Raw genomic sequence first — 26,279 nt, 5'->3', positions numbered from 1 at the left:
AAAATTCAGAGATACTTACTCCTCTATTTACACTTTACCTGCTCTGTGATCATCCCTGTGGTAGGTGTTGCAAGACCAAGATCATAATGGTCTATACAACGAGGACTTCGGTCTATACAACGTGATCCCCACTCTCAGGAAGCTTACCGTCTATTTGGATCACTATAGTGGTCAGAATTCTTTCAGTGGCAAGTGACAGAAACCCAACTCAAAATGGCTTAAATAAATAAAAATAAAATAAAATAGGGATGGTGGGGGTTTTGACTCACATAACTTAAAGTTCAAGAGTATCTTNACAACGAGGACTTCGGTCTATACAACGTGATCCCCACTCTCAGGAAGCTTACCGTCTATTTGGATCACTATAGTGGTCAGAATTCTTTCAGTGGCAAGTGACAGGAAACCCAACTCAAAATGGCTTAAATAAATAAAAATAAAATAAAATAGGGATGGTGGGGGTTTTGACTCACATAACTTAAAGTTCAAGAGTATCTTGCTTTAGGGGTTCCTGGCTGGCTCAATCAGTGGAGCATGGGACTCTTGATGTCAGGATTGTGAGTTTGAGCCCCACATTGGATGTAGAGATTACTTAAAAATAAAATCTTAAAAAAAAAAAAAAGTATCTTGCCTTAGGCATGTATGGACCCGGATACTCAAATAATGCCATTAAGAATATGTCTATCTCCATTTCTTGGTTCCTTTGTGTCAGCTCATTTTAAAGTTCACTTCTCTCTTCAAGGTGATAAATAAGGCTGCTAGCAGCTCTGAATTTACTTCGCTTTAGCTTAGCAATGCCTGTGGGAAAAGAATATCTGTTAGTCAGGGGTTCCAGCAAAAGTTCCAGGGCTGATTCTCATTGGCCCAGGCTTTGGCCAAGGATTCACCTCTTAGTTAATCAGTGTGACTTTGTCTAAGGCTTCAGCCACATTCCCATCCCTGGAACACATGGACCAACAGTGGAGAAAGGTCGATTCCTGAAAAAAGACACCAAGTGTGACCACTGGTAAGACAGGCACAGACAGAAACCTCACTCTGGAGGGTCTGAACACTAATATATGCTAGGCTGTAAGTGCTGGGGAAACCCAAGGCAATTGAGGAGGTGGCCCCTTCATTAGGAGGTGAGGCTTGAGTGGGAGGTGAGGATGTGGACAGGTGTGAGGTGTGGGAGAGCCTCTGAATGGAGAGGAAGATCATGGGCAGAGACACGGAGGTGAGAAAGCCACATGTGGCTTGAGCGTGACCTCCACGTAGGGGTGCAGTGGGAGGAGAGGGGCTACACCGTGCAAGTCTCTGAATACTGGGTCAGGAATTTGGACTTTAATCAGCAGGCAGTTCAAAGCTACCACAACTGTTGTTATTATTCAGGAAAAATAGTTAACATTTTCCGAGCCTTCGCTGTATGCTTGACCATGTGCTAAACATTGACACGCGTACTATTATTTAATCCTCACAACAATCCTATGGAGTAGGTACCATTGTTATTCTTTTGTAGATGAGAACGCGGAGCCTCAGAGACGAGTCATTTGTCCAAGGTCATTAAGATAGTAAGTGGGGGAACTAGGATTGTAACTTGGTCTGTCTGACTCGAAAGCTCAAGGGTTTACGAAGGATGTATGGAGGAGCATTAGCGCTGGGGCAGTGTCAGAAGGTTTTTGGCATAAGATTCAAATGTTAAGTAGAGAGGCTGATAACCCAGGTGGCTCTTCATGAAGTTAGGGGCCAGCTTCTCTGGGTGTCTCTGCCACTCCGTACCTGGTCTTTCCCACTTAGTGAGAACACACAAGGTGCCAGCTTCAAGGCTAGACGTTTTCATATTTGTTACAGCAGTTCATGTTCATCTGTTAAAGTGACTTGCCCAAAGGTCACACATCTAGCGAAAGGTGAAGCTGAAACTTAACACAAGTCTGAATGGATCCGGTGCCTGCTCTTACAACCAGACTGGGACCTGGAAGAGGAATACACAGATCACAAGATACAGCCCTCGGCTCTCCGTACTCAGTGTTTCCCTGTGGGTTGGAGGAGGTTAGCCAAGGGGAGGTTGCTGGATGGAGTAGAGATTCAGGCTGGAAGCCTGGTTGAGAGTCTGGGGATGTAGTGTGGGGTAGTAGTTTAAGAGCAGAAGACTTAGAATTCTCTCTCTGCTCCTTCCCAGCTGTGTGGCCTTGGGTAAGTGGGTTTTCCTCTCTATGTCTCAGTTTCCTAATCATAAAAGGAAGATAATTATTATTATTTTTAAAGATTTTATTTTTAAGTAGTCTCTACACCTGACATGGGGCTCGAACTCACAACCCTGAGATCAAGAGTTGCTCACTCTGCTGATGAGCCAGCCAGGTGCCCCGGGGAGATTACTATTGTACTTACCTCAGGTGGTAGAAAGAAAGAAACAAAATCCTGGATGGAAAGCACTGAATGTGGTTCCTAGTGGACTGTGGGCATTCAGTAAATGGTCACGTCATCCCTGTGACACAAAGCGAAGAGCAGCTTGCGAGGAGCTCTTGGGGCTCAGGTGTTAGAGTTTGGACTTGCTGAGATGATTGGAGGCCTTGAGAAGTTGTAAACTGTCAGCTGGAAAGGGTCTTGCCAGTAAGCTGGCCCAACTGCCTCATTTTACAGAGGAAAAAAACCCTAGTCCCACAGAGAAGAGACAAGTTCATATCACAAAGTGAGTCTCTTCTACCCACAGAAGGGAGATGATTCTGACCATAATTCATCCGGTCCCGAGCTCCTACTGTGTGTCAGGCCCTGCTGGAGTGTGGGAGTCACAGCAGGGAACAGGACGTGGGAGGTGGTGTGGGCGCTGGGGGAGACCGAAGGTAAGGGTGGTGGCGATGGCAGCGCGGGGTGGCGGGGGGGATGCTGGTAATCCGGAGGCGAGTACCTTGCAGCCTTGCCGGACTTGCGCCTTCGTCAGCAGGGGTCTCTGGGCTGGGAGCAGCAAGGTCACTGCAGCTTAGAGTATTCATCCACATTCCTCCCCGTTTCTCTGGGGGTTTGTTTCGGATTCGCTTTGGGAGTTCATTCATCTAGTACATCTTTGTTGTACGTGTGTGACTTGCTGAGCACATCGGGGGGGATTTCGTTCTTCCCATGCTCCACTTGTTTTTCTTCCTACCCCAGCTGGCCCTTTTTTCCCTTTTTCCACCCTCCCTCCCTACACCCTTCCTTTCTCACATCAGTCCTTTACTGACAGCCTCTTCTGTGTGTCAGGCACTGTGTGGGGCTCTGGGAATCCGGAGTAAAAGAGTCCTTGCTGGCACACAGCTCATAGGGTAACGGGAGAGGCAGGAAAGAAGACAGATCATCACTCCTCTGTGCATGACACGTGAAATGACTGAATCAAGCACAGGGTATTCTGGGGGCACAAAGGGGACACAGTTAAGGACAGCCAGGGAAGTCTTCCAAAAAGTTCCAGCATTGGAGCTGAGTCTTGGAGGCTGGGCTGGAAAGAGAAGATCAGCCAGGCAGAGGAGACGGTATGATCCCAGGCATGAAGCTTGATGCTTGGTGTGTTTTATGTTTTGGGGACTACCAGCAATTAGGGCAGGGAGTGGTGAGTGCTCAGAATGGGAAGCTAGATTGTGGAAGCTTCTAAGCCATGATTGGGAGTTTATGAACTTCATCTGTCAGCATATATTTGTTGAAGGTTTTTTTTGGGAATAATTAATACAGGCACATGATACAAAATTCAAAAGGGAAGAAAGGTATACAATCAGACATCAGTCTTCCTTCCCGTCCCCATTCCCCAGTGGTCCACCCAGAGTTCTCCGGGGCCATCACTGTCACCAGTGTCCTTGAGTACCTTTTCCAAGAAATCTCAAGAAATAGGCAAATCTCAAGCAAAAGCAAACAATTTTTTGTTGTTGTTGCTTAAATGGTATATTAGTTATCTCTAGCTGTATAATAAACTACTCCAAAACTTAGTGGTTTAAAGCAACAGGCCATTATTTTTTCAGTTTCTGTGAGTCACAGGAATTTGGGAGCAGCTCAGATGGGCAGTTCTGGTTCCAAGGTTATGCCTAAATTTACATCCAAGACAGCAGTGGGGGCTGTGGTCATCTAAGGGTGGCTGGGGCTGAGGGACCCACTTCTAAGTCCTCTCATGCATTGGCAGGAGACCTCAGAAAGAGTAATCTAGAAAGAGAGAGAAAGGAAGAAGCTACACTGCTCACCTCCTTTTTTTTTTTTCTGGTAATGATTTTATTGCTATAGAACTCATATGCCATGTAGTTCATCCATATGAAGTGTATAGTTCAGTGGTTTCTAGCATATTCATAGAGTTTTACAACCATTACCACAACCAGTTGTAGGATATTTTCATTACCTCAAGAAGCTTTATACCCTTTAGGTCTCACCCCCCTAAGCTCCCCCACCCAACCTCCTCAGCCTCTAAGCAACCCTAACTTACTTTCTGTCTCTCTGTATTAGCCAGTTCTGGCCATTTCATAGAAATGAAATCATACTGGGGCACCTGGCTGCCTCAGTCTGTGGAGCGTGCAGCTCTTGATCTCAGGGTTGTGGGTTCGAGCTCCATTTTTAAGATTACTTAAAAATAAAGATTTTTTAATTTTTATTTTTTTAAAGATTTTTATTTGAGAGAGAGAGTGACAACGAGAGAGGTCACAGAGGGAGAGGGAGAAGCAGACTCCCTGCTAAGCAGAGAGCCCGATGTGGGGCTCGATCCCAGGGACCTGGGATCATGACCTGAGCCAAAGGCAGATGCTTAGCCGTCTGAGCCACCCAGGCGCCCCTTAAAAATAAAATCTTAGAAAAAAATAGGGACGCCCACATCGGGCTCTCTGCTTAGTGGGGAGTTGGTGTCTCCCTCTGCCCCCCCTCCCCAACTCATGCTTGTACACTCTGTCTCTGAAATAAATAAATAAAATCTTTAAAAAAAATAAAGTAGGGGCACCTGGGTGGCACAGCGGTTTAGCGTCTGCCTTCGGCTCAGGGCGTGATCCCGGCGTTGTGGGATCGAGCCCCACATCAGGCTCCTCTGCTATGAGCCTGCTTCTTCCTCTCCCACTCCCCTGCTGTGTTCCCTTTCTCGCTGACTGTCTCTCTCTGTCTAATAAATAAATAAAATATTAAAAAAAATAAAAAATAAAAAAAATAAAGTAAACAAATGAAATCATACAATATGCAGTCTTTGCAACTTCTTTAACTTGGCATAATGTTTCCAAGGTTCATTCGTGTCATAGCACCGGTCAGTGCTTCATTCCTTTTTGTGGCCATTTGTGGCCGTAATGTTGCATTGTGTGGATAGACCACATTTTGTTGATTAATTCAACAGTTGATGGACAGTTCGATTGTTTCAACTTTTTGGCCATTATAAATAATGCTGCTGTGAACATTTGTGTACAAGTTTTTGCGTGGATGCACATGGTCATTTCTCTTGGGTAGATACTTACGAGTGGAATCGGTGGCTCAAATGGCAACTCTATATTTAACATTTTGAGGAACTGCCAGGTTATTTTCCAAAGTGGCGGCACTATTGTACCTTCCCAGGAGCAGTGTATGAGGGTTCCTGTTTCTTCATATCTCATCCACACTTGTGTTACCTGACTTTTTAAATTATAGCCATCCTACCGGCTGTGAACTGTTGTCTCATTGTGGTTTTGATCTGTGTTTCCCTAATGATTCATGGTGTTGAGAGTCTTTTCCTGTACTTATTGGCCATTTGTATATCTTCTTGGGAGAAATGTCTATTTAGATCCTTTGCTCATTTTTTAATTGGGTTATTTTTCTTTTTATTATTGAGTTGTAAGAATTCTTTGTATACTTTAGATACAAGTCCCTTATCAGTTATATGATTTGCAAATATTTTCTTCCATTCTATGGCTGTTTTTTGTTTCTCTTAATCGTTTTCTTTGAAACACAAACATGTTCAATTTGTACAAAATCCAGTTAATCTTTTTTCCTTGTGTTGCTTGTGCATTTGGTGTCATATCTAAGAATCTTTTGCAAATCCAAGGGCACTCACACAGAAAAAATTTTTAAAGATTTTATTTATTTATTTGAGAGAGAGAGAGAAAGTGTGAGAGCTCGAGCAGGGGGAGGGGCAGAGGAGGAGAGGCAGAGGGAGAGGGAGAAGCAGACTCCCGCTGAGCACAGAACCCGAGCTTGGGGGGGTTACTTCACTCACTGAGACACTCAGTTGCTCCCAAGGATCCAAAAAATTTACCTCTGTGTTTTTACTGAGGAGTTTATAGTTTTAGCTCTTACGTTTAGGATGTCCGATCCTTTTGAGTTAATTTTTGTATGTGGGGCAAGGTAAAGGTCCAGCTTCATTCTTTTGCATGTAGCTCTCCTATTGTCCCAGCACCATTTATTGAAAAGATGATTCTTTTTCAATTGAATGGTCTTGGCACCCTTGTCAAAAATCAATTAAACAGGTAGATACATGGGTTTACTTCTGGACTCTCTATTCTATTCCCCCGATCTACGTGTCTGTCCTTACGCAAGTACCGGAGTGTCCTGATGACTGCTGATTTGTGTGAGTTTTCAAATCAGGAAGTGTGAGTCCTCCTGCTTGTTCTTTTTCGAAGGTTGTTTTGGCCCTCACACTGCCTTTCGTGCCCCGATGTCGACACCGCACACCGCCGCCTCTGCCACGCTCTTGCTAGAGTGATCCACTTTAGTGTGTAAAGAGCTACTTTTTCTCAAGGGCTGCATAATATGCTTTTGTGTAGATGTGTCATCATTTATTTTATCAACACTTAAGTTGTTCACAATATTTTGCTATAACAATATTTCAGGGGATAATGTCTATAATAATTTGACACATATGTTAGTGTAAGGATAAAATAAACACCTAGAGCAGAATTGGTCTGTATACTTACAGTTGTGATAGATCCAGCCACAGTCGTGCAGAGTTACACTCCCCACAGCCATGTGTGAAAGTACCTGTTACCCCACTTCCTTGTCAGCTTAGTGTGCCATCAAGTATTTTATTTTTGCCAACCGGATGGGTAAAAAAATACTCTCTGATAGTAGTAATTTGCCTTTCTTTAATCATGAGTAAAGTCGAGCACCTTTTATGTATATCTTTTCTTTTTAAGATTTTTTAATAATAATTTTTTATTATGTTATGTTAGTCACCATACAGTATAGCCTTAGTTTTTGATGTAAAGTTCCATGATTCATTATTTGTGTATAACACCCAGTGCACCATGCAATACATGCCCTCCTTAATACCCATAACTGGCCTCCCATTCCCCCACTCCCCTCCCCTCTGAAGCCCTCAGTTTGTTTCCCAGATTTTATCTATTTATGTGTCAGAGAGAAAGAGAGAGAAAACACAGGCAGGGGGAGCAGCAGGCAGAGGGAGAAGCAGGCTCCCCACTGAGCAAGGAGCCCGATGCCAGACTCCATCCCAGGACCCCGGAATCATGACCTGGGCCAAAGGCAGATGCTTAACTGACTGAGCCACCCAGGTCCCCTATATATATCTTTTCTATAAACTGTCAGCTCATATATATGTATATGTATATCAAGTTAATGGTGTTTTCCCTCTTTGATATGCAAGAACTTTTTGTGGGGTTTCTGGCTGGCTCAGTCAGTAGAATGTGTGACTCTTGATCTCAGGGTTGTAAGTTCAAGGTCCACATTGCATATAGAGATTATTTAAAAATGAAATCTTGGGGCGCCTGGGTGGCACAGCGGTTAAGCGTCTGCCTTCGGCTCAGGGCGTGATCCTGGCGTTCTGGGATCGAGCCCTATATCAGGCTCCTCTGCTGTGAGCCTGCTTCTTCCTCTCCCACTCCCCCTGCTTGTGTTCCCTCTCTGGCTGTCTCTAGCTGGCTGTCTCTAGCTCTGTCAAATAAATAAATAAAATCTTTAAAAAAAAAAATAAAAATGAAATCTTAAAAAAAAAAGAGAGAGAGAACTTTTTGCATATTAAAAAAGTTAGCTCTTTTTCTGTGATATGAGTTACAAATACTGTTCCCAGTTCATCTTTTGACTTTGTCTATGGATGTTTTCCCTAGGTGAAATTTATTTTTTCTGAACATAATCCAATTGTCAGTTCTGTTCTGGGTTTTTTTTTTGTTTGTTTGTTTTTTTTTTAAAGATTTTATTTATTTATTCAACAGAGATAGAGACAGCCAGCTAGAGAGGGAACACAAGCAGGGGGAGTGGGAGAGGAAGAAGCAGGCTCATAGCAGAAGAGCCTGAATGTGGGGCTCGATCCCATAATGCCAGGATCACGCCCTGAGCCGAAGGCAGACGCTTAACCGCTGTGCCACCCAGGTGCCCCCTGTTCTGGGTTTAGTGTGATACCTCAAATAGCCTTGAAGTGTTTTGAGTGGGGGGGGGACATCACATCTGGCTGTCAGTGGAGAGGACGATTTGGAGGGCTAGGAGGGGTCAAGAGGACAAGGGCTGAACTATTCATATTCTGAAAGCCTCTCATTTTTGTCTTTTTGTTTTCATCAGCTTGTTATGTTACTCACCATTACCAGCCTTACTTTAATCCCAGAGAAGTTTAATGGTATAACGAGAGCCCTGGACCAGGAGTCTGTGCCTGGCACGTAGTAGGTGCTTAATAAGTGTCTGCTGAATGAGTGAATGATGATGCCTGATTTAAGTCCTAGCTCCGCCATCCACTCCTTTGGAGGTAGCATAGTCAGTGGTCAGACGACCTGAATTTGAATGCTACGTGTGGCGTTGCCAGCTAAGTGTCTTTAGGGAGGTTACACAATTTCTGAGTCTCAGTTTTCTCATCTATAAAATAGGGATAAAAATAGTAACTACCTCAAGGGGCTGTTGAAAAGTTGATTGTGAATATTGTACAGACCTGGGCACAAAGGAGACCCTCAAGAACTGTTAGCGATTATTATTAGCTGGTGTGTGACTTGGGTCAAAACACTTTGGCTCCACCATTCCATTGTCTGTGCTACAATAAGGGAGGAAAGACTGCAGAGTGGGAAGAATGAGAAGATAAGCCTGAAGAAGCAGGCAGCGCTGGCTATGGAGAGCTTTCAAAGTTGGGCCTTGGAGTTTGGTTCTTATCCTTATGTGATGGGCATTTGCTTTTATTATTTATTTTTAGAGAGAGAGAGAGAGAGAGCGCACAAGAGGGAGGGGCAAAGGGAGAAGGAGAAAGAATCTCAAGCAGACTCCACGCCCAGCACGGAGCCCTGATGCGGGGCTCGATCTCATGACCCTGAGATCACGACCAGGGCCGAAACCAAGAGTTGGATGCTCAACTGACTGAGTCACCCAGGTGCCCCACGGGCATTCAGTTTTAGGCATGGGAGTCACCAGGCCCAGATGCTGGATTTAGAAAGATGACTGCGGTGGCTGCTGCTGGGGTGGACCCCATGGAGGCTTGATGGGAGGCAAGGAGCCTGTGGTCCTCGTGAGAGGTGCTGAGGCAGCAGGGAGAGAGGAGGAAGGCGGGAGACCTGTGTAGGAGACCAGCTGCTGTCTGGGGGTGAGGACGAGGGAAGGTCTGACAAGCAGCTGGTATTCAGGCTGGGAGCCTAGGGGAGATAGAGATGCGGGGCATCATCGAATGAGTCTCAGGGTGGGTGAAATTGCCCCCTGGAGAGTATGTGCTGGGGGAAGGGGAGAGTCTAGAAACACAGACCTTTAAGAGGCAGGTGGTGGAGGGGCCAGAAAAGTAGCCAGAGCGGCTGCTGAGATTAGCAGCTGAGACACTGCAAGGGACTGCTTTGAGAAAGGGCCCCTGTCTGGAGGAGCCAGAGGGGGACCCAGAGGGATGCAGCCATCTGAGCACCTGGTCTGAGCTGGCAGGAACAGACAGGCTGCTGGGAGGGCAGCAGGAGACTTCTGACCAGACCGGAGAGAAGCCGTGGCTGGGCCGAGCCAGGACAATGGAAGATGCAGGGATGGATAGGTTCAGAGGTTATTAAGAGGCCACGGGCTCAGTGCAGGCTGGGCCTGGGGGTGGTGAAGTGAATACTAAACACTGTTCCTAAGTGATTACCACGCAAAGTGATGGGTGTCCCGTCCTCCATAACAGTATCTGTGACACCAGATACAATTATTTATCTTTTTTTTTTTGGTACATTTTATTTTAATTCCAGTGTAGTTAATGTACAGTGTTCTGTTCATTTCAGGTATACAATGCAGTGATGCCACAGTTCCTTACATGACTCAGTGCTCATCGCACTAAGTGTCCCCTTAATCCGCTTCGCCGATTTCACCCATCCCCCCCAGCCGCAATTATTTGTGTCTTAATAGTCTCCTTCTTAGACTGTAGTGTCCTCAAGATCGGGAGCCAGGAACTGGGGACAGAATTATAGAGGAAGAGCATCGCAGGAGGAAGCAGTCGGTACAAAGGCCTTCGGGTGGGGCTGAACTTGACATGTTCTAAGGGACAGGAAAGAGGCCGGTGTGGCGGGAGTGTAGGGAGTGGAAGCCTAATGGCTGGAGGGAAAGGTGGGCCACACTTTATTCTGAGTGCACTGGGGGGGGGGTTGCTTGTGGAGGGCCCTCAGCAGGGGTGTGGCACCGCCCATTTCTGAAAGTTTACTGTGGCTGCTGAGCAGAGAAAGCTGATGATGGAGTAAGCGTGGGAGCTGAGAAGTAGTTAGGAGGCCACTGTGGTCCTTCAGGAGGGAGATCACGGCGGCTTGGACAGATGGGTGCCGTGAAACTGGAGAGGAGAGATCAGATCCTGGATATTTTTGGAGGTCAAGTCAGTCGACCTTGTGAATGGATTGGATGTGGGGGTGAGGGGAAGGGGGAGTCAGGGTGCCTCCCAGCATCTGGGTGCTGGATGGGGGACGATGAACCCAGGCACCCGAGTCCCAACCCCCAGCATCCCAGGCTGATAGAGGCACTGAGGTTGGGCCTGGATCTAGGGTGAGTCAGGGTGACTCTTAGGAGAGGCCCAGTCCCCCTTGTAAGAGCAGCACCTGCCCTGGGGGAGCAGACTAGTGCTGAGACTTGGTAGCGAGGGGCCTGTAGACACCCTCCTTCCCTTAGCCGGGCTCAGCCCATCAGAGGTTTTCCCTACAGCCCCCTAGTGCCAGGGACGCCAGGGAAGCATCACTTGGAATGCTGTGGTCCCAGTGTGGACACAGACTCTTCACTGGGCTCCCCTCATCCCCCTTGCAGCCTGATCCTTTCCTGAACCCCAGGGAGGGACTCCCAGGGGACGTGAGCAGCTGGCCATGCGTTCTATGCTACATTGCTGCTCTGTGTACCTCCCCTTTTCTAAGACGTTTACTGCTTTGTAAGTTATCACTGTTCTTTGTAGAAAAACTGGGGACTATAGATGAGCAGAATTACATCCATAATCTCACACTCCCAAAATCAATCATTCTTAACTGCCTGGCCTGCACACTCCTAACAGGAGAGAGCACTGGTTACCAGCAGGCTGCGGAGCCAGCTTCTCCGGGTTCAGACTTGCCGGCTGGCTTTGCAGCTTACCAGCCGTGTGACCTTGGATAACTTGGATAACCTCTCTGTGCCTCAGTGTCCTCATCTGTAAAAAGAAAATAATAATGCAGATTAGCGTGTGGATTACGTGAGCTAAGGTATGTAAAGTACTATAGTGCTCGGCATGGTAAATGCTATATAATTATTTGCTGTAACTATGTAAGTGTTTTTTCACAAAGTGAAATTATATTGTATGTCAATTTTTACAGCCCCTGGAAACCTAACATATAAGTATTTTCTGTATCATTAAATCTTCTTCAGTGGCTGCCTGAGGAAATTTATACTAAAGTTTCGTAGCTGAGTGGTATTCCGTGATAGGCGAGAACTGTTTTCCCATATTGTGGGATATTAAGTTACTTCTTTCTTTCCATTCTTCCTTTATTATTTCTCCTTTTCCTCCTCTTTTTTCTTTAAAAATTATTTTTATTTTTATTTTTTAAAAGATTTTATTTATTTATTTGAGAGAGAGAGTGAGCAAGAGAGAGAGAGAGCACAAGTAGGGGAGGAGTGGAGGGAGAGGGAGAAGCAGACTCCCCGCTGAGCAGGGAGCCCAGTGCGGGGTCTCAATCCTGGGACTCCGGGATCATGACCTGAGCAGAATGCAGACGCTTAACCGATTGAGCCACCCAGGTGCCCCTCTCCCTTTTTTTTTTTTTTTTTTAAGATTTATATTTATTTATTTTAGAGAGAGGGCACGCGGTGTGGGGGGCAGAAGGAGAGGGAGAGAGAGAATCCCAAGCAGACTTCATGCTGAGCACTGGAGCGATCTCACGACCCTGAGATCAGGACCTGAGCCGAAACCAAGAGTCAGATGCTTAACTGACTGTGCCACCCAGGCGCCCCTCTTCTTTCTCTTATAAGTGCCAGTGTGACAGACGTCCTTGTGTCTGGGAGCATATCCATGAGCATTTTCTTAGGATAAATTCCTGGAAACTGGCAAGCTCTGTCAAAAGGGGTTTAGAGATTTTCATTTTTATGTTTTTGTGATTAATCCATTATTTCCAAGAGTTACGTTTGGCCTGTACGTTGCCATTCTTTGTTGCTTTAATTATTTTCATTCCAAGTGAGTGAGAATCTCTGGCAATAGTCACCTGCTAGTAGACAGCTCCCATCCGCCTTACGGCTTCAACAGGTAACTCTTTCCCACGGTTCTGCTTCCAAAATGTGCAGCAGGTTATCAGGGCAGTGTCTCTGTCCCCTCCTGCCCTCCCGCCATTCCGTTCCCCTCCTTAGAAGTAACCAAGGTTATCAGGGTCTTGTAGACCCTTCCAGAAATATTTTGTGTCCATGCAAGAAAACACACACACACACGCACACAAACACACACACAAGCTCAGATTCCCTCTCTCTCTCCGTCTCCCTCCTTATCGAATGCTAGCATGGTACCGCATGTGTTGCTCGGAACCTTGCCTTTCACTTAGCACATCCGGACACCGTCCCACAGCAGCGCGTCAAGGGCTGCCTTCGTCCCTTTCATGACTGCTGGGCGTGCTATCGCACGATATGCTCTGTCCAACCAGTGATCTATTGCTTATTTCTGAGGTTCCCTTCTTACCCACTATGGTATGTTGCCTTTTTTTAAAGTCAGCTTTTATTGAAGTATAACACACTTAGAAGTACAGAAAACGCCCCCTCTGTGGCTCGGAGAAGTTGCACAGAGTGAACCTGCCTGTGGAGCCTCATGTCCCCCAAGGGTGATCACTAGCCTGACCTTTCATCCTGTAGGCTGGTTTCGCCTGTCTTTGAGCTGTATGCAAATGGGGTCACATCTTTTCTCAGCTGCGTGGCTCCAAGATGCAGCGAGTATGCTCCTTCTCAGGCAAAGTCCTGCTCCGGCCAGTGGCCTTGTCCAGCCTCAGAGATGTGCCCTCTGCCTGTGTTCTGATGTGGTGGGGCCGCGGGAGGCGGCCTTGCTGGCATCTCCTCTTATAAGGGCGCTGATCCCATCATGAGGCCCCACCCTCAAGACCTCACCAAACCCTAATTACCTCCCAAAGGCCCTACCCCCAAATACTATCACACAGGGGGTTAGGGCTGCAACATGAGAATTTTGTGAGGACACATTTCAGTCTATAGCAAGCCTCTGTGGAGTCTGCCTAGGGACAGAAACCCTGGGGACAACCAGTCTGGCCCCCAGGAAAGGGTAGCAGCTATGGTGTGTCATGCATGGAGGGGGCAACTGAGCAAAAACAGAGGCCTCCCTCTTGGAGTGTCAAGCTTAGCAGATGTCCCTTGAGGATGGTGTAACAGTGTTACAATGAAATGCTATTAAAAAAGCTGAGCATAAAATGCATCATTAAAAGGCTTTATATATGCGCCCCTGTGTGCTTCAGCTGGTTTATCATCCAACTCTTGATTTCAGCTCAGGTCATGATCTCTGGGTCACAAGTTCAAGCCCCGAGTTGGGCTCCACACCCAGCATGGCGCCTACTTAAAAAAAGAAAAGCTTTATATAAGGGCACATTTACAGCACAAGCTTTAAAGAAAGTAAACACCCGAGTGTATCATACGTTTGCTTTTATTAATTCTTCACTACTTATGGTCTCACTCAAGTTTCATTCCCAAACTCAAGTGTCATTCTTCCTTTTAACTGCCTTTTAATTTCTTAATTATTTTTTAAAAGCTTAAGAGGATTTCATGGCCCAGCATGGATGGATAAGGATTGGACATAATAACAGAGTTTTTGTTATAAAAGTAATATATGCAGATGTTAGACATGGTCAATAGTACAGGATGGCACAGAATGAAAAGTGTCCCCTCCCTCCCTCCCTTCCTGCTCACCTCCCAGTCGATCTCAGAGGCATCCATCATTAAATTGCTTCTGTATACTTCTAGAAATGTCTACAGATATGCCAGCTTATATGTGTATTCTTTGAAAAACCAGTATCTTAAATGATGTTTCTAAATTTCATGAGTGGTATGTGAAGACGTTCGCTCTGAAAAGCTGGAACATTTAAAGGCCCCCTCCCTGCCCAGAGGCCACCAGTCTTATAAATTTAATTTCCATTTTCCCCCAGCCCTTTTCTCTACATTTACATCCATGTCCGTGAGGCAAATATATCATGTCATTTTGTGTTCCCCCTGCTGACTTTCTTCCTCTCTCCCTCTCTCATAGTAAAGTACACATAACATAAAATTTCCCATTTTAACCATTTAAGTGCTCAGTGTTGTGTACGGCATCCCTCTCTCTCTCCTCCAGAACTCTTTTTCCTCTTGCAAAACTGAATCGCTGTCCCCTTTTAACAATAACCCCCTCCACTCCTCCCCCAGCCCCTGGCAGCCACCATGCTCCTTTCTGTCTCGGTGAATTTGATTGCTCTGGGGACCTCGCGTAAGTGGAATCCTACAGTATTTGTCTTTCTGTGACTAGCACATTTCACTGAACATAATGTCCTCAGGGTTCCTCCATGTTGTAGCTTGTGTCAGAATTCTTTTCCTTTTTAAGGCTGAACAGCATCCCGTTGTATGTACAGATCACCCCTTTGAAATGTGAGCAAGTATGCTTACTATGATCTGTCTGCCTGCCCACCTATCAGAGCCCAGAGGTGGTTGAGCGCATGGGCCCTGGCCCCAGGCGGGCTGCGTCTGATCCCAGCTCTGTTAGCTCTGGCTTGTGTTAGCTCGAGCTGTTAGCTCTACATGTGACCTTGGGCACATCACTTAACTTTTCTGGGCCTCTTTCTTCATCTGTAAAATGCGGATAACAATTCATTAATAAATATAGAGCAGTTAGAACAATGCCTGAAGCATGGAAAACACTGACTATGTGTTTGACTTTTTAAAAGTACAATTGCTGGGGTGCCTGGCCAGCTCAGTGGGTAGAGGATGTGACTCTTGATGTCAGGGTCATGAGTTCAAGCCCCACGTTGGGGCTACTTTTTTTTTTTTTTAAGATTTTATTTATTTATTTGACAGAGAGAGAGAGAGCACACGGGGCGGGGAGGGTCAGAGGGAGACGCAGACTCCCTGCTGTGCAAGGAGCCTGATGAGGGACTCCATCCCAGGACCCAGGGATCATGACCCAAGCTGAAGGCAGATGCTTAACCAACTGAGCCACCCAGGATCCTAGGCATGGAGCCTACTTAAAATTTTTTTAAAAATTGCAATTGCTTGCTTGCTTTATTTATTTATCAGAGACAGGGAGAGAGAGGGAGGGGCGGGGGGGAGGGTGGAGCAGAGACAGAGAATTGTAAGCAGGTTCCATGCCCAGTGTGGAGTCAGACGTGGGGCTCGATCTCACAACCCTGAGATCATGACCTGAGCATGAAATTAGTTGCTTTTTGTCGCAGAAGCCATGTGTCGGGAAGCTTGCTGTGTCAGTCCTCACAGAGCTGCTCATTCCTTCTGGCTGTCCAGAGCAGGTGCACTGTTCTTCAAAACCGTCGATGGGAACGCACCATACATTGTATTGTGAGCCTCGGCTTTTTAAATGTCTTAATATATCTTAGAAGGTTTTCCACAAAAAAAAAATAAAGAAGGTTTTCCACCACAACATACACAACTGTTCACTTGTTTTAGTGGCTTTGTAGTGTTCCATGGCATGGATCTACCATACTTTATTTAATCAGCTCCCTCTCAATAGACATGGCAGCCGTCTATCAGAAAGCTGGTGGCGCCGTGAACACCCTTTGTGCACGTGCACAAGTTCAGCCATAGGGTGCGTTCCTGAGTCAGGGGGTGAGCACCTTTGTGGTTTTTACGGATACCGCTATGTTGCTCTCCACGCAGCGTGTATGTGCTACCTTCATACGCCACAAACAGTGAGGCGTACCCCCATTGCAGTGATGATGTGGACCATCCGGTCTGTGTTGTGGCCTCGAGAAGTAAATATCACTGTTTCTCTGATGACAGAACTGGGGTTCAGAGAGGTGAAGTGACTTGCCCAAGGACACACAGTTAAAAGCTGTTTTCCTAATATATACATACAATACAGACTTCAAAAGGAATAACATGTTATTATTAACAGTTAGGACTAGGTTTGACTGCCCGTGATAGGAAAACCCAAAATAACTGTCTAATGACCTCAGGTTCTATACTCTTGTGTAAATAAATGCCCAAGAGTTAGGCAGTTCAGAGCTGGTATGGTGGACCCCAAAGTGAAGAGCTCCTTCTTCTTTTTTTTTAAATTAATTTATTTATTTGAGAGAGAGAGCATGAGTGGGTGGGGGAAGGGACAGAGGGAGAGAATCTCCAGCAGATTCTCTGCTGAGCACAGAGCCTTATGTGGGGCTTGATCTCATGATGCTGAGATCATGATCTGAGCCAAAATTGAGTCGAATTCTTAACTGACTGAGCCACCCAGGTACCACCCCCCCTTTTTTTTGAGAGAGAGGGAGAGCATGAGTTGGGGGGAGGGACAGGGAGAGAAAGGGAGAGAATCTTAAGCAGACTCCGCCCTGAGCATGGAGCCCAATGTGGGGCTCTATCCCACAACCCCCAGATCATGACCTGAGCTGAAACCAAGAATCAGAGGCTTAACCGACTGAGCCACCCAGGTGCTCTAGGAGCTCCTTCTAGAGCTCTGCTTCACCACTCCTGAGTAAGGCCCTTGTTCTCATTGTTGAAGATGGATTCTAGAGACTTAGCCATGACCTCTGCATTCCTGGCTGCGGGATGGAGGAATGGATGAAGAAAAAGGGGCAAAGTGCACATTCCAGCATCCTTATAAATCTGTTTTTAAAAGTTATTTTCCTTGAAGACACATAATACATCTGCATGCATTTTTACCTACTCATGTGGCCTAGTCATATAGCTGCAAAGGAAGCTGGAAAATGCATCCTTTATTTTCTGTGGTCAAGTTCTCCGCCAAAAACTGGGGCTTCTACTAGTAAGGAAGAGGGGTGAACAGATATAGTAGCAAAGTACTTGTCTCCATGATGATTATGTATAAAAATTAAGCTTATTGCCTTGCCCAGGCACTTGCTGTTAACCATTCTTGACTATCTGGAAAATGCCTTATCTCTTTTGTCCAGAATTTTTTTTTCCACTTTGCCAAGAGTTGCCATGACCCATCCCCACTTCACCAGTAATAATTTAGGTACCACTTCTCACCTGCCAATTGATTCTCACAAAAGCACTAAGACATGAGTAGGGTGGATGTCATGACCCCCATTTCACAGATGAAGAAGCTGAGGGCCAGAGAGATGAAACTGACTGTGCCTAAAGCCACTCACAGTGAAGAATGGGAGTCCCACTTCCTGTTGAGGCCGCGTGCGGTAGCCTGTGTCTCGTGGCTCCAGGGAGAAAGGCTCAGTTAGGTGCGAGTATATCTTTAACTCCTCTCACACTATTAAGTCTCTTAAACAGAGAGAGAGCTCAGAGCATTTGGCAGGCAAAAGTATCCAGCTAGAATCTAAGAACGTTGTTTTGGTTTCATTATATTTATAGTTTCCTTCTATTTGTGGCAAATGATCCTGGTTTCCTTTTCCATGATAGTGATATAAAGCTTACTTTTTAAGTAAATGCCTCTAAGTTAAAAAGTGAGTCTATTAAAAGAAAAATGTTAAGTAAAGACCTGTCTGGGTTTAAATACAGATCCCACCACTGACTAGCTCTGTGACATGGCATCTGATACTTGGTTCCTCTGAGCCTGTTTTCTCATCTGTAAAATGAGGATGATGACTTCTCCTGCCTCATGGATTCATTACAGCATGAAACAAGATCATGATGTCAGGAGCTCTGCACCCTGGCGTGTAGTGAAGCACGCAATACTGTTCGTGAACATTATTATCATATTATGAATATTCATGTTATTAATTTTGTCACAACCCTTTCTGGCAGCCTGGAGCAAAGGAAGTCCGTGGACTGAGGGTGATGGATAGAGATGCCCCACCCGAGGGCCCCTTCCCCTAGACCAGTGGTTCTCAACCGGGGACACTTTTGCCCCCAAGGGGACATTTGGCAATGTCTGGAGATGTTCTTTATTATGACAGGGGTTGGTGGTGCCACTGTCATCTGGCAGGTAGAGGCGAGGGATGATACGCAACTTCCCACAAGGCACAGGACAGCCCCTCATCATGAAGCATTCTAAGGCCAAGTGTCAAAAATGCTTCAGTTGAGAAGCCCTACTCCACACAGCACCTTGCACCTGTGTCTGTGTCTTCCGAAAGAGACTGGAACTCAGACTCCAAAGACCTCAGCCTCAGTTTCCTCATCCAGGACATGGGGATGCTGAAACCTGCCTCGCCTGCAGTCATCCCATCTCCTGATGGTTGAACCTCTTGGTCACTTCCTTGTCCTAGGCTGTCTCTAGTGATCTTTTCCTCTTTTCCCCCAGGTCCAGGGAAACCATCTCATAGGCTTCCCCCCCCTCCCCCCCGCCGTTTGCGTGACTTCCGGGTGTTTGCCATTACCCCAGCAGCCTCTGGGGCCCCACAGCCACCACCTACAAGGGTGCAGAGCAGAGGAGGCAGAGTGAGTTAGAGATGGAGAGGCCCCACCCCACCCTCTCTCAACACCCTGTTCTTCTGGGTCTCAACCCCTAGTCTGCTTCCTTGCAAGCACTCCTTGACATGCATAATTATTCTATTTGTGTGCTGACTTGATTTTATTCCTCCCCACACGCCTCTTCTGGGGACCACGCCTCCAGTGTCCCCTGCACCCTGTACAGTGTCCCGCACATAACTGGCACTGAGGATTTACATGTGCAATGTAGGAAGGGAGAGCCGGGGAGAGGAAAGGGTGAGGGGCTAGATCCAGAGAAGGAAGAGAAGCGAGAAAAGGAAGAGAGAAGAGGAGGGCTGTTGAACGAATGTTAAATGCGGAGAGATCTAACTAGACAAGGAGAGGAGTATCGAGACAAGCCCGCGAGAGAGTAGGACTGTGAAGAGACAGATGAAGAACAAGAAAGAGAAAAAGGGTGGACAGGAGGAAGGAATGGGGAGGCACGCGACTGGGGAGAGGCACGTGAGCGCTGGGAGCGAGAGTGCCAGCGAGAACGCGCGGGCGCAGGGCCACGGGGAAGGAAACTCCTTGAGGGCTGAGCGGGGGCTGCAGAGCGGAGAGGCCCGCCCTCAGGAGCCTGGCCGCGCCGCCGGAGCTCGGGATGCGGGCGCAGTCTCCATGGAAACGGGGATGCTCCGGGAGCGAGAGGAAACGCGGCACGCGGGGAGGGGAGGTGGAGAGGCTGGCTGGGTTTGGCCCTTTCTCAGGCTCTGCTCCTTCCCCCAGCCTCTCGCTGGGGAGGCGGGAGCGCGCCACCTGGGCAAGAGCCCTCGGACACCCAGGGGGCTCCTTCTCTCCCCTTCCGCCTTCCTGGGCGTTTGACCCTCCTCCCATCTCCGACTGGGGCCTGGAGGGTCTTGCAAAACGTTAGGGATCTATGGGGAGATGGGCCGGTCGACCTTCTCCGGAGGCTTCTCCTACGGAGCGCCGCAGGGCTCAGTCCTGTTCTCTTCAATTTCCCTTACTCCGGCCCCAGGGAGTTACCTGCCCACAGCTCCCAAATTTACATCTCCCGCACTGATTTCCCCCGCACTGAGCTTCCTCTCCGTTTGGGTGTCTAAAGTGCATCTTCAAACTTGTCGGATTCTTTAGCTCCCCAAGCTCATTCTCACCCCAGGGCTTCCTGAATTTGCCATCCGCTTTGCCAGGAATTCTTTTCCCAGCCTGTGAGTCGCTGTACTCTAGCTGGGAATCATCTTGGAGGAGGAAAGCACTGGGGAGGCGAGGAAGCCCTAAATGTTTGTGTGTTTGTGGGTGATCTCAGTGCTGTGGGGGAGCCCTGCATCAGGATGAGGAGGGGTGTGGGGGACACTGTCGTGTCACAGGAGAGCGGGAGAGGTCACAGGAGGCCCAACTTTAGAGCGAGGGGCCGCAGCGCACTGGCAGATGGGAGTCTGGGGACTAGGGAGAACTTCCTTGAACGGTAGGTGCGGAAGAGACCTGACAAAGCCCAGGGTGTCCTCCCCACCCTGGGAACTAGGTGGGCCTCATGGACAGTGGACAGAACTGGCCACCACCCCCTTTGTCATCACTATCATCTAAAACTCAGGTTAAGGGACGCCTAGGTGGCTCAGTCGTTTAAGCATCTGCCTTCAGCTCAGGTCATGATCCCAGGGTCGTGGGATTGAGGCCCACATCAGGCTCTTGCTCAGTGGGGAGTCTGCTTCTCCCTCTGCCTGCTCTGCCTGACGCTCCCCCTGCTTGTGTTCTCTCTCTCTCTGACAAGAAAGAAAGAAAGAAAGAAAGAAAGAAAGAAAGAAAGAAAGAAGAAAGAAAGAAAGAAAGAAAGAAAAGAAAGAAAAAGAAGAAAGAAAAAGAAAATCTTAAAAAAATAAAATAAAACTCAGGTTAAGCACCCACGGGCCTGGTGTGGAACCTTCTAGTCTTAGACACAGTAACCTCGCTGCTGGTGGGACTGTCAGGCACTAAGAGGGCAACATCAAGCCACAGACACACAAGTCACACAAGGCTGGCTGCTCACCACAAGGCAGAAGTGGAAGGTCACTGTCATTGTTGCTTCCTGAACTTGCCGGGCTCTGATTGGCTGTGTGGTACATGTGCTTCTCTCTGAGCCAGTCTGTTACCAGAGGAATGTAATGTGCTGATTGGCTGACACTTTGGTCCCACCCACTAGGCTCTGGCTGGGAAGATCCTACCCAAACTTCTTGGGTCGGGATTGGCAGAGGTGGGTCACTAAACACAGAGGGAGTGAATGTCAAGGGGGGAACCAGCAGGGGCCTATTTCAATAGAAGGCTCTTCTTGGCCTCGACCCATCTCCCCTCCCTCACCATCTGAAAGTAAACTCCACCCTCCCCAATTATTTACTTATTTGTGTTACTATTATTGGTATCATTATGACTAGTTTTGGTAATAATATTTAACATTTATCCTGGATTTACTATGTCAAGCATTTACATTTGCTGCCTCCTGTAATCTTTACAATCACTTGAATACCATCATTATCCCCATTTTACAGATGAGAAAAACTGAGGCTCAAAGGGGGAAAAAACTGGCTCGAGGTCACACATCTAGAAAAAAAACCTGGTCAGGAGTTGAGCCCCAGCCCTCTTCTTTGCTCTAATGGACCTTTCCCCCACTAAAGTTCTGTGAGGCTGAAGTCCAAGTAATGCGCCCCGCCCCTGCATGGTCTAGTGCCAAGCACGGGGCGGGGCTGGGGGGGTCCTCAATGGGGAAATGCCAGGCACTATGCTGAGTGTCTGACACGCGTTACCTCCTTCAATCCTCACCACCACCCGGTGAGGTAGTACTATGATTTCCATGATACAGACATAAACAGGTGGCATCCCCAAGGTCATACACTTGAGTAGGGGAAAGAACTTCCCCCAGTCTGTTCTTTGAGCACATGCTCAACTGCATGAATGAGAACGTATGCCCAGCGTCTTGAAGAAAAGGAAATGGAGCTCAGTAAATATTTGTTGAATGAATGACAAAAAGAAATAAAGAACGATGAGGATGAGGGAGTAAGCATAGTCAGAATGCTGACGGGAGCTGAGGGAGGTGACCGTGGGTTGCTATTTGCTTGTATTGCCAGAAAGGCTTCCTGGAGGAGTTGATTTGATGGGGGGGGGGATTATGGGGCCCTGGAAAGTTTCTGCTCCCCGAGGCAGGAGGCCGCGCCAGACCCTAGAGTTTCTGGAACACACAGAAGTGGTGAACAGGTTCTTGGGTTGACTGGACGAGCAGGCGGGCGCGGCCGGCGGGGCCCAGCAGAGGGGGGCTGTGGTGGTCCTCTGGCTGTGGGGAGTACTCAACCCCCTTCTCTCTTCCTCCCTGACCTTGGCGGTGCGCCCGGCCTCGCGCCCCCTCAGCTCTGTGCCTCGTGCTGGGCTGCATGATCTTCCCCGACGGCTGGGACGCCGAGACAATCCGGGACATGTGCGGGGCCAAGACCGGGAAGTACTCCCTGGGGGACTGTTCGGTGCGCTGGGCGTACATCCTGGCCATCATCGGCATCCTCAACGCCCTCATCCTCTCCTTCCTCGCCTTCGTGCTGGGCAACCGGCAAACAGACCTGCTGCAGGAGGAGCTCAAGCAGGAGAACAAAGGCGAGTGCGCTCCCGGGCGGCGGCCGCGGTGGGGGCGGGGCGGGTGCGGGGCCTCCAGGTGCCACCGAGTCCTAGAGATGAAGGAAAAACTGGAAAGGGGGCAGACAGTCCGACCACCTGAGAGTAATTTGACGCTATTCCTCAAATCCGAACATTTGCATGCCTGGGCCCCAGCAAACCCAACTCTGAGTAGAAACCCATGAGAAATGTGCAAGAATACTCGTGGCATCAGTTTCAAAATAGCAAACCACTAAAAACAACCTAAATGGCCATTGACAGGAGGATGGGTAAGTAAGTTGATATACTCACATCATGGAATAGTGCATGCACTGCAGTTATAAGTGACAGAATGGATCCATCCTAGAAACATAGTACTGAGACCGGGCGGGGGGGGGGGGTGGATTCAAGTTCCAGAAGATGACGGAGTGATAGTTACGGAGCTCAGTCAAAAACCAAGAGACGCTAACTAATGTATGGTTTAATCATAAATATATTTATGTTGTTACTGCATTTTTTTTAAAGTAAAGAAACAATAAATACAGAAGATAGGATGATGCTTACCTGTGGTTGGGATAGAGAGGGGAGGCCAGGAGCTTGAGATGTGGGATGTGTCGGCATGTACAAAATATTGGTGGTATTCTTGCCTGGAGAACCCACACAGGTGTTTGTTAGAGTATGCTTTATACCTAGTCCTAGTATATTACATATCAACTTTTGTACATATCAAGTATCATTGAAATCCCATGAAGAAAAAATTTACACGAGGCCAGAGATTCATGTTATCAGATGTTTTTCTATGCATCTACATACATTATATGTCCTTTTATAAAATATGCAGTAGTGTTATATGCTCATGTAACACAGGATTGATCATCCTAAACAAATCCTTTGTAAGATTGCTTTTTGTTGCCAACCTTGAGCATGTCTTAAAGATCTTTCTTTATCCTTTTATGGAGAACCCTTTTTATACAGTGCCTAGCATTACGTCAGATGGAGGAACTGTAACTATTTAACGATTTTCCTTTTAAGGACTGTTAGGGAGGTTTCCAGGATTTTACTATCACTAACAATACTATGCTAGACATCTTTGTCTATGCCTTCTTATACATAGTGTTTTCTTGGTGTTTTTCCAGAAATGGAATTGCGTACGTAAAATTTTAATGATAGTGCCAGATCGCTCTCCAAAGGAGGGTTGGTCTTCTGAGTCAGGGGCCCACCGTGTCCCTGGAGCACCGGGAAGCACGACATGGCATCAGTGGACAGACACCCGTCTGTTTGGGGGTGTGTTCCTTGCCATGAGAAATAGAGGAGTAGTGTTTTTCATAGTCACACACTGCCTTGAGCTGTTAGCATGTGCTGGGTCTATATTTAGCATTTTCCATTAATTATATTCCTGTCTTGGAGTCTCATCTATAAAATGGGGATAATGGCAGTGAGGGTTATTATCTTATCTGGCAGGGGGTGGTTTAGTATTATGGTGGAACCCTTGGACTGAAGGCAGACTGTGTTGGAAGCAGGCTGGGCACCGTACCTCCTTGAGCCTTAGTCCAGTACTTCCTCAAATGAGGGTGGTGGAAATGAAACCACTTCACAGGGCAGTCCGATGAAGAAGAAAGATTATGTCTATTAAGGGGCACTTGGTGGATACTCAGTAGAAGCTGTCGTTCCTCAAGACTCCCCACCAGGCAGGCAGCATGACCACCATTTTCCAAATGAGAAAGGTGAGGTCCGCGGAGATCCGGTAACTTGCCCAAGGTCATCAAAGCGGTGCAGTCAGGGTTTGAACCCACGTCCAAGCTGAAAGGCCAGGCTCTTCCCTGTTGCCTGCTTCCTTTCTCAGGGCCCTCCTGGGCTGTTGGGCTGCTAACCTGTCTTTCTCTGAGGCTCCTGTCCCTGGAGGCCCTGTCTCTTGGTGGTTTCTGTGGTCTTGGTGTGAGGTCAGGGCCTGCCCTCTGGTGGCAGCTTCCAGAAGTGCATGACTAAGAGCCATGTGGCCTTTCTGAAGAAGGGGTTTGGGGATGTGACTGGTGTGAGGTAAGCCCACCTTCCTCCACCTTCTCTCCTTCTTCCCCAAAGTGCTCTAAACTCAGTGTTTAAAGTGATGTGAAAGAGCCCCAGTTTGTCTTCCCTCAGCGTCGGGCTGGGGAGGGGGCCCTTCATCCCTCATTGGGAGCTCAAGATGAGTAAGCCTCACAGTTCAGTTCTGAGCCAGACCTCCAGGACAAAAGTAAAAACAAAAATAAATTGCTACCATTTCCAGCATTTACTATGCATTATACATTGTGAAAAGTCCTTAGCTGGAATTATGTATGTCTTTTTCACTCCTCAGAATCACCCTGTGAAGTAGGCTATTGTGCCCATTGTACAGATGAAGAAATTAAGGCTCGGAAGGGTTGAGTGGCCTACTCAGGACCATCCAGCTAACCAGAGGCTTGGCTGGATTTCAAACTGTGCAGCTCACTCCCCTGCCCAGCTCTGCCCTGAGGAGTGGCCGAGGGGAGCCCCAGAACCCTGGTAGTCTCTGACTTTCTCCAATTCTCTTTCTCTCTCTTGTAGATTTTGTGGGCTCTACAGTAAGCTCCGTGTTGCGGCCAGGGGGTGATGTCTCCGGCTGGGGAGTCCTCCCCTGTCCCGTCGCTCACTCACAGGGACCCTGAGGGCCAGGATCACAGCCCAGGAATTGACCTGTCCTCAGCTTGTCCCATTGCCTGCCCTCTCATCCCTTCATTCAAGCTCCGAGGGAAGACCCCGTCCAGGCCTGGCTTCTCGCCTGCTACCTGCCTGTAGCTCCAGGCTCTGAAGAGGCTGGGGCTGGGATGCAGCGCGCGGGAGGGCCTGATTCGGCTCCTCCCTCAACTGACCTAAGGGAGCTGGAGCCCTGGGCCCTTGGGCTTCTCCCTTCCTCCCCAGCCTGGCCCGGGGCCCCTGCAGAGTCTCCAGGGGAAGAGGCGCTGCGGTTCCAGTTCCCCAGGCCCCATCAGTCTGGAGGGCTCCTGCCTGGCTGCACCCTTGCCTCCTCTGGTCCCTGCCTCCTGCAGAAACTTATTCAAGACACTGGCCCAGGGTGGACCGGACTTTTTCCTGTGTTTCCCCCCGTGGTGATGGTTCCATTACATCATCACAGAGCTCCAGGCACCACCAGCCTCCTCGGAGCCTCTCTGCCACCCACGCCAGCCTGTTTTCACCTTTCCCAAAGGAGTCCGAGCTGCACTGAGGGAGAAAGCATAGGGCCTCCCTGTCAGCTGCCAACAGGGGCCCTGGGCAGCCCAGAGTCTGAGGACAGACGGGCTCTGGAGGCAGTGGGAGGAGGCGCTCTGACTCCTGGCTTGGTGGTGTCTGACCATGGCAGCTGGGGCTGGAAGGGGCTCAACCTGGGGCTGGCCTGGCCTTCTCCCTTCTGGGATGTCTCACCAGTGACTGGACCCTTGACCCTGGCCTGTTTTGTACAGCACAGACTTCTTGGCCCTGTTGTCAGGGCTGGGGGTTTGGGAGGGGGGCCCAAGAGTGGGGAATTAGGGGATGCATTGCCCCTCTGCCCCTTCCCATGCCCCCAACCCAGGCATCTGCCAAGGGCAGAGACTGTCTTGCCTCTTTGATACTTTTTCTGCATAACTTGAACTTGCAGGTCACCTCTGAACAGGGTACCCCCTGTCCCCATTCCCAGGCCTTGTAACCCTATCCCCACCTCCACTTCCTCTTCCTTACCCACCTCTCGCCTTGCGATATGCCCAGGGTCTGCAGCCCAGTGGGCAGTGCTTGGAGCTGAGGCATGAGTGTGTGTGTGTGTGTGTGTGTGTGTGTGTGTGTGTATGTGTGTGTGTGTGTGAGCGTGTATGTGTGTGTGTATGTGTGGGGCGGGG

The 26,279-nt window shown here is 48.1% G+C and overlaps 1 protein-coding gene across 1 annotated transcript in view; it reads left to right on the top strand.

Annotated features, from left to right (window-relative positions):
* Positions 1 to 25,101, top strand: part of LHFPL4 (LHFPL tetraspan subfamily member 4) — a 28,113-nt gene extending 3,012 nt beyond the window's left edge. The window contains exons 2-3 of the mRNA XM_002929988.3: positions 22,183 to 22,419; positions 24,976 to 25,101. Coding sequence (XP_002930034.2) covers positions 22,183 to 22,419; positions 24,976 to 25,076 — 338 coding nt within the window. The 3' untranslated portion in view covers positions 25,077 to 25,101. The remainder of the gene's footprint in view (positions 1 to 22,182; positions 22,420 to 24,975) is intronic.
* Positions 25,102 to 26,279: the final 1,178 nt, after the last annotated feature.

The sequence above is a fragment of the Ailuropoda melanoleuca genome, chromosome 4, assembly GCF_002007445.2.
Source record: "Ailuropoda melanoleuca isolate Jingjing chromosome 4, ASM200744v2, whole genome shotgun sequence".
Lineage (NCBI taxonomy): Eukaryota > Metazoa > Chordata > Mammalia > Carnivora > Ursidae > Ailuropoda > Ailuropoda melanoleuca.
This window is presented reverse-complemented; position numbering and strand designations above follow the sequence as displayed.